The sequence below is a fragment of the Arabidopsis lyrata genome (assembly GCF_000004255.2).
Source record: "Arabidopsis lyrata subsp. lyrata unplaced genomic scaffold ARALYscaffold_1, whole genome shotgun sequence".
Classification (NCBI taxonomy): Eukaryota; Viridiplantae; Streptophyta; class Magnoliopsida; order Brassicales; family Brassicaceae; genus Arabidopsis; species Arabidopsis lyrata.
In genome coordinates this window covers 25,325,978-25,341,123 of record NW_003302555.1, presented here as the reverse complement: position 1 = coordinate 25,341,123, position 15,146 = coordinate 25,325,978, and the positions used below count along the sequence as shown (strand labels likewise).

Genomic DNA, 15,146 nt, shown 5'->3' with positions numbered 1-15,146 from the left:
AAATAGGATCTTTTCTGTTATGCATATACACTCTAAATTTTAAATTAATTCGAAATTTGTCCAAGGTACGCTATTTTATGCCACGTCATTTGTGTGGTGATATACTATTGGACGGTTGTTTTTTGTTAAGGTGAAAAGTGTAAATTAAGGAGAGATTGGGGTTTTTTTTTGTGATAAGAAATCTTAACAAACAAAAAGATTCGGATAAAACTTAATAATAACTTCTTTTCAAATTTTGAAATACTGTTATCAGACAGCTATTATTCAGATTTTGTTTTTTTTTTGTAATTCAGATTTTTAGTTTTGAGTATTTCTGATTTTCAGATTTTTCATTCTTTTCTTTTTACCGCTTAGTATAGATAATGTCTTAATCGTTCATTGAATGAGACTATAGTTCAATTGATAAATCTCTTACAAGATATTTCATTATCTGATAATAGTAATAGATGTTTATTTACAATTATTTTTACGTGTATATTTATTACCAAAAAAAAAAAACACTTATCAATTTTCATACCGTAGTCGTATAAAACTAGTCAGCTGAAATAGTCCAACAATTCAAAAGCCCAATAAATGAGTAGACGCAAGTGTGGCCTTAAACTTAAAATCCAAATATGGATTTTGGAACCACTATTTTTTTTTAGTTTTCCGTGTTTAGTTATTGTACCCAATTATACAAGTGGATTAAGGGCCATTGAAAACCAACCCTATTATATACTTTTTGTGAAGGTCAAGAAGTAGTCGGATTAAATTAGAGCATCGCACCACATTCATAATTTACAAAAACAAAAAAAATGTCAGCTGAAATAGCCCAACAATTCAAAGTGAAAATATAGATTCTTATTTTCGAAGATTGTAATATAAAAAAATCTCTTGAAATCTCCATTGGATTTTTATTTTGTCAACATGAGAGTTTCTGTTAGGGTTTAGTATGCTAGATCCTAGATAGCCAAATTTTACACCTTTATTTACGAAAATGATGCCGTGGAAAAATCGTAATCATGTAGGTTTTGATTTTATGTGTACTAGCATTATGGCCCGTGCTATGCACGGACGTAATATGTTGTTTTACCAATAGGAAAATTTTATTACCGAATATTTCAGAAAACATTTAAAAATGAAAAAGAGAACTAAATTGAATATAGGTGGTATAAGAGCAAATACACGTGTATAACAATCTCAGTCTGAGTCTCATCTCTTGTCTTCAATTATCATCGCCAATTGTGTCTTTGTGATCAGAAACATGGTGGCTGATCTGGAGATTTCACCCTTATAACCGGATCAATAGCCTGATAAATATGTTTGAGAAACCTTAAAGATGGAGATCTTGTGCATACTCTTTCATCGTGCTGTTGTTTTCACCTATAACTTTCTCCATTCTCTTTTATGTCTAACTTGTTGCTGCCCAAAAAAAAATAAGTACAGAAAACCAAAGTTACTGAGTTATAGAAAAGAAAGATATCCTTTTGCAACAGAGAACAAAGAGATTCGAAATTTAGAAACAAAAATGAAATTTAACTATATACCACACTTCTAAGTCTCGATACTGTAGATTCTATTCTGTAACTCATGGGAATGGAAAAGTGGTGTATTCAAAGCAAAAACCCAAACGGTCTAAGACCACTTAATCAACGATTAGCGAAAACCAAAGAAAATAAATGACAGTTACCTTGGATTCATCACGATCTAACAATTTGGTATCCACGATTTGCTCCGTGGAATTGCTCTTTTCCCGGAAATATTTCCCATAAAGCCTTGACATTGAAGCCCATGTATTCGATGTGCCCAACTTCTACTATACCAATATTCACAATTTATACATCTAAATAATATTGAAATTGAGACCCAGAACGATATATGCAAAACGAAGAGATCTACAAGTCTTGAAATTTTACAAATTTGATACCTCAATAATTATTAGTGTTTTGATGAAACCCAGATTTTCTCATTAGAATGATCAAAATGTCGTTACAACGGATATATACAACAACAACATATTAAACCAACCATGAACCGAGATTACATCATAATTAGATTTATAAACCAGACATTCCAGAGTCTTTAAACCGGATCAAAACTATGACTATATACACGTTAATACCCCTCCTCAAGATGAAGGTGCAAATATGTTGCAGATTCCCATCTTGGATATCAACTCTCGGAACGGAGCCGGATACAATGGCTTAGTCAATGCATCTGCCAATTGATTCTCGGTCTTGACATACATGGTCTTTAAGAAGCCAGATTCCACAGACTCCCTGATTTTGTAGCAATCAAGGTCAACATGCTTTGTACGCTCATGAAATACAGAATTATTAGCAATATGCAACGCAGCAATGTTGTCACAATACAGGTAGGCTGGTGATTGAAGTGGAACCTTGAGATCTGAAAGAATGCGAGAAAGCCATATCATCTCCTTAGTAGCCAAAGACATGGCTCTAAACTCTGCTTCTGCGGAACTCATGGAGACTGAATCTTGTTTCTTCGACTTCCAAGACATCAATGAGTCACCAAGAAACATACAATAGCCAGCTACACAACGTCTTGTATCAACACATGAACCCCAGTCAGAATCAGAGAAACCTCTAAAGTCAAACTTATCATCTGCTGGATAGAACAAACCCTGACCAACTGTGCCTTTCAAGTATCGTAAAACTTTATGAGCTGCAGTAAGATGAATATCTGTAGGAGCTTGAGTAAACTGACAAAGAGTATTGACTGCATAAGTAATATCAGGTCTCGTGAGCTGTAGATACATCAACTTCCCCAGTAATTTTCTATATGTACTTGTATCAGGTAAAGGAACTCCTCTGTCTTTAGACAATTTGATACTGGCATCCAGTGGTGTTGCAGAAGGTTTACTGCCAAGAAAACCAGTGATAGACAATAACTCCAGAGTGTATTTACGCTGACAAAGAGATATACCAGCTGTTGATCTTGCCACTTCCAAGCCTAGAAAATATTTAGACTGACCAAGATCTCTTAGCTTGAAATAAGATTGCATAGCAGTAATGAAATTCTTCACTGCATCATCATTGTTACTAACAATCAGAATGTCATCCACATACACCAGAACGCCAAGGAAAGCTCCATTGACAAACTTCACAAACAAAGTATGATCACCTACAGACTTTTCAAATCCCATACCACACAATGTAGAAGAAAGTTTCAGAAACCATTGTCTAGATGCTTGTTTTAAGCCATAAATTGATTTATGAAGCTTACAAACAGCATTAGGTGGCATGACTTCTCCAATAAGATCTGCATATCCTGGTGGTATCTTCATATATATTTCCTCATCCAAATCACCATTAAGGAAGGCATTAGAAATATCTAACTGATTCACTGACCAACGCATTTTAGCAGCAAGAAGATACATCAGACGCACAGTAGTATGCTTAGCAACAGGGGAAAAAGTTTCATCATAGTCTATCCCCTCCTGTTGTGTATACCCCTTTGCTACTAACCGGGCTTTATATCTCTCTATGCTTCCATCAGCGTGATGTTTAATAATGAAAACCCATTTGCAACCAATGGCTTTCACATTATTTGGTAAAGCACAGATACTCCATGTCTTAGTCCTTGTCATAGCACCAATCTCAACCTTCATTGCATCACACCATACCTCATAATCCTTGGCCTCAGAATATCTTTGTGGGATAGGGTTATTTGTGATGGTGTTAACAAAAACACGGAAAGGCTCAGATATATTTGAATAAGAAATATAGTTTGAAATGGGATATACAATATTACTAGTAAAATTATAGCAATGAAAGTCCTGCAAGTGTTTAGGGGTTTTTCTTTGTCTGTTAGGCTTTGAATCGAAAGGAGCCAAAGCCTTGGAAGATGACACATCATGATGAGGATGTGCATCAGAAGATGTTTGCTCAAGAGGCAATTGAACATCAATAGGTGCAGGAGACTGTAAATGAGGAAAGAAAGTCTTTATATCATCCTTGATAGTGGAAGATATAAAAGGGAAAATATCCTCATGAAATATGACATGTCTTGAAATAGAAACAGCATGTGTCTCTATATCTAGTAGCTTATACCCCTTATAACCAGCAGGATATCCTAGAAAAACACAAGCTCTAGCCCTAGGTTCAAATTTATGTCTCTATTTTGGTGAGGTAGAACTATAACATAGGCAACCAAATGACTTTAAGGCTTTATATTCAGGTGGTTTGCTAGTTAGTTTCTCATAGGGTGACATGTTATTTAGAACTGGACTAGGCAATCTATTAATCAGGAAAACTGCTGTCAAAACACAATCCCCCCAAAATTCTAAGGGTATATTTGATTGAAATAACAGGGCTCTAGCTACATTCAATATATGCTGATGCTTTCTCTCTACCACAGAGTTTTGTTCAGGTGTTTCAGGGCAAGAATGATATGCAACTATTCCTTTTGCAGCAAACAATTCAGTGAATCTAAGTTCATGAGCATTATCAGACCTCACAGATTTGACTTTAACAGTATATTGAGTTTCTACCATTTGAATGAATTCAGGAAACACACGCAACACATCAGATTTAGCTTTCAACAAATAAATCCAGGTAGCCCTACTGTAATCATCTACTATGGTTAAAAAATATTTATAACCATCAGTTGTAGGAACAGAAAAAGGACCCCATGTATCTATGTGAAGCAATTCAAAAGCAGTATTACATATGTTCTGTCTTGATTTAAATGGAAGATGTTTTTGCTTAGACAAATGACAAATGTGACAAACATGAGAGTCATTTTTATTTATATCTTTAACATTTTTCAAACTCAATACATCAGCAAGAGATTCAATTTTAGACTGTGAAGGGTGGCCTAATCTCTTATGCCATAAAGTTGCATCAGCAATGAAACTAGAACAAACAGGTGGAGAAGATAAGACAGAACTAGTACCTTTTAAAGAAACTGAATGATCAGACTCATTGAAATCCATAACATATAAATTGCCAACCTCAAGACCTTTACCAATCATCAACTCCTGTGTAATTTCCTGAATAAAGCATGCATCAGAAGTGAAACTAACTTTAGACTTTAAAGTTTTAGTTAACACACTAACACTGATCAAATTAAACTTGAATTCAGGTATATGCAGCACATCAAATAGAGAGATAGTATCAGATAATTGAATGAATCCTATGCCCTCTATCTTAACGGTATATCCATTAGGTAAGGTAACAAAGGTACTATCTAGAACTCTATACTCTACATAAAGGCTGCGGTTATGAGTGACATGGTGAGTTGCTCCTGAATCTATTACCCAAGCTCTAAGAGACACTGCTGGTTCTTTAGAGATAGAAGAAATAAGCATGTCATAATAAGCATTGGAATAGAGAGAAAGGAATGTACCTGAGACCTGTGAGACCCTAGGTACGGATGTTGAAGTTGAGGCACAATTCATATCGGGTATGGATTCAACAGATGTAGTCTGAAGCTTCATACTAAGATAAGAAATGACACTTTGAATCTGCGCTGTAGACATATCAGATGTATCTACTGGCTTCTCTATCTTCTGGTCAACTGGAGGTGCAAGTTGAGTGGCAGTAAGGTTTGTGGAGCCAATAGTCTGTGGTTTCTTCCACTTTGGACCAGACCCTGGAGGCCAACCATGCAACTTGTAACACTTATCAGCAGTGTGACCTATCTTATGACAATGAGAACATTTTGGTTTCTGATAACCACTCTGAGCCAAAAGAATTTGATTCTGGTCAGGAACAGTCTGAGCTTGGACCTGGAAAGCCGTAGGATTAACCAATGTACTAGACATGGATCAACCTACAAGACGTTGGCTCTCATCTTGGTCAAGCATGTTATATATGACTGTTAACGCTGGCCTTGGACTCATATTGAGAATTTGTCCTCTGATATTAGCAAAGTTATCATTCAATCCCATAAGGAATTGAATAATCTTACTAGTCTCAGCTTCTTCCAACAATTCTTTAACATGATCACAGTTACACCTCTTCACAATAGACGACTTGGTATTAGCCAATTGTTCCCAAAGTGTCTTCTTCTTGGTGTAATAAGTAGATAGATCAAGATTTCCTTGTTTGAGAGAAGCTATAGACTGTTCCAATTGATACTTCCTCGGGAGATTGCTGACTTTAAACCGCAAGAACAAATCATTCCACATCTCAGCCGCATCTTCGTAATACAAAATGCTGTCATAGATTTCTTGATTAACAACATTCAGTATCCAGGACTTAACCATACTATTGCATCTACTCCAAATCTTGAATGAATTATCTGTAGTATCTGGCCTAGGTAAAGATCCATCAACGAAACTAAGCTTATTCTTCGCATCTAAGCTCATTCGCATCGCAATCGACCAGTTATTATAGTTCGATCCATCTAGATTATGAGTAACGATAGAAAGACCTGGATGATCAGCTGAATGGAGGAAGAAAGGACTATGCACGTTGTTGTACAGCTCCATCCCCGTAGAAATTGCATCGGATCTACTGCGATTAGCCGGAAACTGAGGATGAGATGTAACCTCATTGTGTTCACCAGCTATGAGAGTAGATCTAGCACGCGTCTGCATCGGCGAGGCATCGGAAACTTCAGGCGAGTCCCGAACCATCGTCTTCTTCTTCTGTTTCGCCATTGTTAACAAACGAAGCTCAGGAGTGAAGATTCAACCAAAATCGGAGCTCGCAAAGATGAGTTTAAGCAACCGATAACGAATCTAAGCACAAATTTGGAATCGCCGTAACAATCGGAGGTCGAATTTGAAGAAGAATCAAAGAAAATGAGAAGAATCCGAGAAAATTTCAGAGAATTTGAGCGAGATTTGCTCTGATACCATATTAGTGTTTTGATGAAACCCAGATTTTCTCATTAGAATGATCAAAATGTCGTTACAACGGATATATACAACAACAACATATTAAACCAACCATGAACCGAGATTACATCATAATTAGATTTATAAACCAGATATTCCAGAGTCTTTAAACCGGATCAAAACTATGACTATATACACGTTAATAATAATATATGCGGCACCAGAATTTGATTTCAAAAACCAGAATCACTCTCGTGCTCGTGTTTTATCATTGCGGTCCGCAATTCACTCTATTCTCGTGTTTCAGAATGACTATGTTCTCGTTCTCTTCTTCATCAGTAATTGATGAGGAATTGTGATTTGTGAAGGAAAAGTGGACAATGGTAGAATGGTATATTTCGGCGACCAACTTTACGTCCAGAAAGTAACCGGGTCGGAGCTAGGTGAGGAATTAAAAAAACTAATTCGCAAAGAAGATGAAACCGTATAAATAAGGTGATCAATCAATTGCAAGAAGGAATTGGGTTAATATTCTTTGCAAAAATTTGCAAATGTAGTCATGGAGATCGTGGGAGAGAGATGGCGGCGAGTAAGAGGAAAAGATTTCAGGGTTGTAAATATTAAAGTATTGTATGAAAATAATTATTTGTGCAGTTGCAAAACAAAACTAAAAAAAAATAGTGTTTTGCTAACGTGTCAAGAGGAAAATGTAGCCGTTATTAAAAAAGTGACTGTTAATTTAGTAGATATAGATATGTTTTAAACAAGTTACGTGATATACTGATATTATATAAATAATGCACTATCGGATAAAATTTTAAAATATTATGTATGATATTTGTTGAAAACGTGTAACAATCATGTTATTCATTTCAAATTCACATCTGAATGTATAACTTCTGCTGGTTTTATTTTGGTTTGTATTTGATCTATGTTTTATTTATATATATAAACTTAAGCATATTGCTCTTAACTTCTATAATATATATCCTATACTATTATTTGGGGAGTATAATTTATAATTACTCTTTAATAAACTTCTCCTTTGTAAGTTATTACATTAGAATCCTTGTTTAAAAAATCGCTAGGCGCTAGTCGGGCGGTGAGGGTGGGCCTAGCGCCTAGCAAAAAAATCGGAGATTAAAAGGGGATTAATCGGAGACTAGTTTTAAGGCTATTTAATATTTTAAAAACATATTAATCTATTATAAATATGAAATTTCTATAATTTTGTTTTTAAAATTGCATTAAATACATGAAAACAAGAATTTAAGGTCAAACTTATGATTTTTATACAAATTATGAACATAAGTGGGACGTTTTAAATTTTAGATTCAAAAAAAGAAAAAAATGTAAAAAAAAAAAAAAATTGGGCTAGGCGCCGTCTAGGCGGACAAAAATCGGATCACCGATTTTTTTTACCGATTTGGACAAAATCGCCGCGGTCTCCACCCGATCCGCGTCTAGGCGGATAGGCGGCCGATTTTTAGAACAGGGATTAGAATGCCATTAAATATAAAAATATAAAGAGTAAATTAATTTAGCTCATTAAGGATAAACAAGTCAAATACTCCCTCCGTTTTCGAATAGTTGTCGTTTTAGAGCTTTTTTTTGTTTTAAATTAGTTGTCGTTTTAAGGTAATAATATAATTTATGCCAATAACTACCCAAATTACCCTCATTTTATTGAACACAAATTATTTGTAAATAATTACTTGTCATTTTTATGAGGTTAATATAGTCATTGTATACTTTTTCTTAATTTGTCCAAATACAGTTAAAACGACAACTTTTAAAAAACAGAGGGAGTACTTATTTATGAAATTTAATTAATTTAATTATTAAAAACGAAAATATATTATTAACTTAAAAAAAAGAATTACCAATCAAAATGAACATATAAGATTTGATATCTAACTTACCATATTAATTTGTTATTAATCATTATACTTCACCTCTCATCTTTATATGATTCTATTTTTATGAAACAAATAAATCATCATATCATCCATATAACAAAAAAACGTAAATTTTTTCTGCATAAGCTAAGATTTGAATTTTTAAAAACGAATATAAATTGTTAAATCTATGAAAAAAAAATTTAAGGGGTCAAAAATTCACATTTGAGTAATATATTTTAACCAAAAATAAGTTCAACAAAAATTTCGACTAAGTAACGGGTCAGAATTTGAATATTTATATTTAATTTCATATATTTATTATTTGAGATGTATTATTTTATATATTACAATAATATTTTTAAATATTTTAATTTGCAACATATAAAATTAGGTTTACTTGATATTTTTCAATAATATCATCAATATTTAAAGAATATCATCAATAAATACTCTAATTTGATTTTTTTTAAAATAAATATTTATAATAGACAGTGGGTTAAATATAATATATTATATGAACAAATGAGTTATGATCCTTATAACTGTTTGAATATTTCTATTTAATTTCATATAATTCTTTTTTGAAATTCATAATTTTATATACTACAAAAAATATTTTTAAAGATTTTAATTTGGAACATTTAAAAATAGTTTAATTTAATATTTTAATAAATATCATAAATATTTAATAAATTAAAAAGATAAAAAAAAATTATAAATACTTTAATTTGATTTTTAAAAAAGATATATTTAAAATAGTTATATTAGACGGAGGGTTAAATGTAATATATTATATGATATAAAATTATGATCCTTATAATAGACGACATGTTAAGATTATATGATCAGATAGATTAAATAAGGTTGACACTACAAAATATTTAAAAATTTGATTGTGCAAGCAATTTTGAAAATAACGAATAATTGTGCATGCAATATTTTCATTAGGATTCTAAAATAAAAATATAGACTCTACGCACGGATTGAATTTGGTATATTATATACTAAATATATGTTCATAACATATTCGATTATGCGAATAATTAGTAAATTCCGTAGTTACTCAAACAAATCTCTATTTCAACAACCAAAGAATTATAAATTGAAAAAAGAATTTCCTAAATTAATTCCAAATAATAGCTAACTTTTTTAATTAATTAAAAAATAATCTACGTTCTAGAAGCGATTCATTTATAATATTTTGATTTTCGATCTAAGTGAATTATATGCAATATCATTTGTGGTTGTTAGTATAAATCAACTCATTGTTCAGACCATATTAATTTATCAAAATAATTTTATTTTCCGTTTTCATATCTTAAAAAAATATATCCATAATTGAGTATAATTAAAAAATGTATATATATATATATATATATATATATATATATATATATATATTCATTCTAACATTATATATAGGGACTAGGGGTGTCAAAATGGGTCAAGATTTATGGGTCAACTCAACTCAACCCATGAACCCTAATGAGTTGAAATTTTTGATTCAAATGAGTTGATGGATCAAATGAGTTATTGAGTCAAATGGCTTGATGGGTGAAATGAGTTGGGTTGTAATGGGTCAATGGTTTACCCATTTAACCCAACAATTTTTGTTAAATTGAATTAAAACAATCTAAATCTCTAAACCGATTTCAAAACCGATTGAATATAATCCTTATTTTTTCCGCCAAAAATGTGAATACACAATGTTCCCGCCAAAAATGTGAATACACAATTTTCCCGCCAAAAATTTTTACAATTTTTAACCAAAAATAAGGATGGATAATTTTCCCGCCAAAAACGTAAATCAATGATTTTCCTGCCAAAAACGTAAATTCGTGATTTTCCCGCCAAAAAACGTAAATTCGTGATTTTCCCGCCAAAAACGTAAATCTATGATTTTCCCGCCAAAAACGTAAATCAATGATTTTCCCGCCAAAAACATAAATCTGTTATTTTCCCGCCAAAACATAAATTCGTGATTTTCCCGCCAAAAACGTAAATCCGTGATTATTATTATTTTCTTTTTATTGTGAATTTATTTTAATTATTAATTTATTTTAATTATTAATTTATTTATTACATTAATGGTTCAACCCATTTAACCATCTAACCCATCAAATTAAATGAGTTCATGGGTTGACTCAACTCATTTTGCTAAATGAGTTGAGTCAACCCATGAACTCATTTAACTTCAAACTCATTGGGTAATGAGTTGAGTTGAGTTGGGTTAACCATTTTGACACCCTTAATAGGGACTGACAAAAATCTAATTATATTTTTTCAATTACTATTATAATATATCACAACTTTATTCTAAAATATATAATACGTAAATTTTGTAATAAATAAAATTTAACCCGTACTATAGTACGGATGATGATCTAGTATATATACCTCTCAAGGCTAAGTGAATAACTTGATGAGATGTTCAATTCCTGGTGATGTGAATGGTTCGTTGTCGACAGTCGAGAGATATTACTAAACCTTGCTATTATTGGCAACAGCCCCGGCTTAGAGGGGGTGGGGCGGAGGTGCGACAGCATGGAGCTTTTTTTTTATATAAATTTTACATGTAAAAAAGGTCCAAATATTTTTAAAAAATATTATTAATATGAAAATTATATTTCAAGAGGCCCAATTCTTTATAAGAAAATGTATAAAAAGACCTAAAAATTTTAAAATAACAATTTTTCAGTATAAAAAAATCTGCAAATTTTTAAAAAATTAAATAAAATTTCTATTTATATATAATAATAGGGCAAAAAAATTAAGGCTCCCAAATATATTGGCAAGAATACGTTGGACGACCCTGTATTATAAGCATCACGTGTAAAAATCATATATTCCCGCATGATCGAGTCACTTCGATCCAAAATTCGAAAACTTCCAAACCGGACATATATATTTCATGGACCAAAAGCTACATACATCGTGATATATAAATATGTAGTATAGCATGAGATATTATATGTTACATTACCTAGTATTTTCACGAGCTGCTGCAAGTTACACAAAAGAGGCAATACCAAAGCCAACATTAAGGCTGTCTTTCTTTTTTTTTTTTTTCCTTTTTTTTTATCTTTCAAACCATAGTTATTACAACACATACTCACATTATATAGAGCTAAGTCTATTTTCTTACTTTGTTACCCACACAATGTTATCAAGAGGGAAGAAATGGCAAACCGGTGCTGACCTCGGCTCCATCTTCAACACCTTAAAAGCTACATGATCCGCATCCCACGTGGACGTGTCCATGTGGCAGACAGCGGGTCCTACAACCCGTTGTCTCCCATCATCCGTCACCAAATTAACTTCAAAGACTCTGCTTCCACCTTTATGTCCGTGGCAATAGTAAACAGCATAAGGGTATAGCATTCTATGGCATCCCAACATCTTAATCCCAACAAGTTCCTTTGGAGCCTCGACGAATGTATAGTTATGCAAAGCGTAGCTTATCGAATTATGGGCCGGTACCATTACTCTAGTTGTCATGACCTTGAGGTCAACATTATACCCCATTGTTTTCTTCACAAGATCGATCAAAGACTCCAAAGAAGTCCCGCAAAACTTATGCTCACCTTCAATAGCTTTAGCATCACAATATCCCAGAGTCTCCTTTATGGCTTTCCCTTGAGGAGAGTCTTTGGTGATAGAGAAGTGGTCGAGAAGGAAGTCAAGCTTTGATTTAGTGAAAGGAATGAGATCAGCTTGTTGTCTTGTGAGAAGTGGAGGAAGCTTTTGAAGATCGTTTTTGTAGAAGTAAATCAGCAATTTGGTTCCTAGTTTGAGATCATTGAGTGTGAAATACATGTACAATGAAGGATCATCGAATTCACCATCTTTGGGCAAATGACTAATATCTTGACCTTCGTTTTCCTTGATTGATATCAGCTTTCTTGACGTGTGTGCCTCCACTACCCACTACATTCAAGAAACACAAAACCAATAAATTAGACACCAAAAACTTCAGAAAGATTCAAAGTTTTCTTTTCGATTTAAATAGATTTTTTTTAAAAAGGTTGCCAGAAGGAAAATAATACTTTTTTCTTCCTAACAATGTGGTAAGAACCCATGATGCAAGAACTTATGTACAAATCAAAATTCATTACAAACTATGTCATGAATATATGCTGTAGATTTTTGTCCGACTGAAGAGAAAAAAAAAGGTTCTTAAAAGTTAAAACATTATGATGCATAAACTTCTGTAAATTTGTGTGCCACAATTACAAATTATGTGATTAGTTTCCAGGATTTTTATTTCTTATAGTAATACTTTTAACCATATACATATATAGAGGTTCATATGTATAAAGAATAAGGCTTTCAATTTGAGCCTCTTAACACACATATATGTATATACATATATAGAGGTACATATATATAAAGAATCATATACATATGTGTATAAATTTGTTAACAATATATGGGGAGAGATAAACATACCAGAGAGAAGAGGAGGAGAGTGAGGAAGCTAATAGAGAGCCTAAAAGTAGAAGCCATGGATTTTATTTTCTCTGCGGAGAGAAAATGAGTTTCTTCTTCTTCTTCTTCTTCTTCCTCTTCTTGATATTTTGACTTTTTGTTTATAAAAAAAGGAGAGCAGAATATTTTTTTAAAAGTGATCTTAGATCTCAATGAAGTTGAACATCCATCTATGTGTGTGTATTTATAATAATCCATTATGATGATGCTGACTTCTTCATTATTTTTAAATTTCGAGGATTTATTCGTTTATTTAAGTTTACACATATAAGTAGACTGTTGACAGTTTTAACTCAATTTTATTTGTAATTATTAAATTATTGTGACGCCTGCAGCTTCTTAAATCGTCATCTAATTTGAAACTGTAAAAGATACGGAGATAAAATAATTCGATATTAATCCAAAGAGATTGGTTTGATTGGATTCTATAATACAAACAATATAGTTCATGGATCATCCTTTACGTCGTAATTGAAAAATAAAAAAGAAAGAAATGAATCTTGTTTGTATATTAGTTATGGTCGTAATCATCTTAAAAATAGATAGAGAATTCGAGAGTCATCTATAAATAGTAAGATTTAATTGCAAAATAATTCTTGTATTATTCGTGCCAAAATTTGTTTATCCGCATTTGCATGTAGTCTTTAGGACTATCGGGGATCAACGCTAGGGAACGATGGCGTAAGAAAAAAAACAACTATCAGCCATAAGAAACTTTTCAATACTTGTGTGAACAGAATTTTTTCCATAAAGTTTCAGATCTCATAAAAAGTTAAAATTATTGTATGTGTTGATAGTATTGTGAGTTTTTTTTTTCTCTATATGATGGAGACGTTTGAATCCTGATAAATGAAATTAAGACATATTTATTTGTGATAGGATGATTCCTAATAGCTCAAATTTAGATATATATATATAAGGTTTATTTTGTATGAATGTTTCTGATTTAATTTTAAAATATAGAAAAGTATGTCATCCTTGAAAGGACCCGAATCCTCTATACGGAGCTGGTCAACGTGTTGACTTCCTGGCCCGGCCCAAACCATCTTTAAATGAAAACCCGCCAATTAACAACGGAAAACAAACTCTTGACTTAACCAACCTGCAAAAGAGAGAAGGGTGAGCAATTGATCAATTTTCATGAAAATTACTCAGTGTGGACAAGCCTTTGGGCTCATGAAGTCCTCATACACAAACACGCTTAGACAATTACAAAGTCTAAACCTAAGACAAGCAAGCAATCACGTGTCAAAGACGACACACACACATCAAACAAATGAGACTACGTCCCATAACCACTACCACATAGGCAGGGAGGATATCACGTGTCAACTCACGCCATCCCCTGTGCATTACTGGATTCCTCGTGCCTCTTGCACTTTTTCCTGCACTGTGTATTACTGGATTCCTCGTGCCTCTTGCACTTCTTCCTACACTTCTCAATCGTCGGCTCGTCAACCATCCTGATCTATCCGCAACCCGCGTCCATAGACCATCACAAAACTACAAGGATTCCTCCTTGTAGGATTCTCCGCGGTTCACCGCATCTTCGTGCCATTGGCACAGTGTCTCATAGCACAACCATTTATTCACCACAAAATAACATGCATTTCACACACTCATAACATCAACCAACACACATTTATTTTCTGTTCTCATCTTATAAGTTCGTTTAATAAATACAGTAAGTATATATCTACATATAAATACATATAAATAAAATATACAATTATCACCCAAATATATGTTACTTATAATGTAACATATAGGTATGTTCGGCTTAACCTTAAGCTAAGTAACTATCTGAACATATCGGTATATGAAAAAGACACCAACTAGTCCTCACCTTAGCCTTAAACTTGTTGGAGACGCTACGACATAAACACGAAATTCCATCTTGGTTCTCCAACTAACCAACACATACACCAAAACACCAAGACTTCTCCTGTAGAGCTTCAGCTCAATCCAAC

General features: G+C 32.8%; 1 protein-coding gene across 1 annotated transcript; it reads right to left on the bottom strand.

Annotated features, from left to right (window-relative positions):
• Positions 1-11,770: 11,770 nt before the first annotated feature.
• LOC110224378 (BURP domain protein USPL1) lies at positions 11,771-13,325 on the bottom strand. The gene is made up of 2 exons (XM_021010384.1): positions 13,138-13,325; positions 11,771-12,615 (listed from the first exon to the last, which is right to left on the bottom strand). The coding sequence occupies exons 1-2, from the start codon at positions 13,192-13,194 to the stop codon at positions 11,830-11,832; spliced, it is 843 nt and encodes a 280-aa protein (XP_020866043.1). The 5' UTR covers positions 13,195-13,325; the 3' UTR covers positions 11,771-11,829.
• Positions 13,326-15,146: the final 1,821 nt, after the last annotated feature.

Coding starts and splice junctions, on each gene's coding strand:
- LOC110224378 (XM_021010384.1), bottom strand. CDS start 13,194: ATGGCTTCTACTTTTAGGCTCTCTATTAGCTTCCTCACTCTCCTCCTC. Junction 12,616..13,137: donor CTCTCCTCCTCTTCTCTCTG/GTATGTTTATCT, acceptor TCTTGAATGTAG/TGGGTAGTGGAGGCACACAC.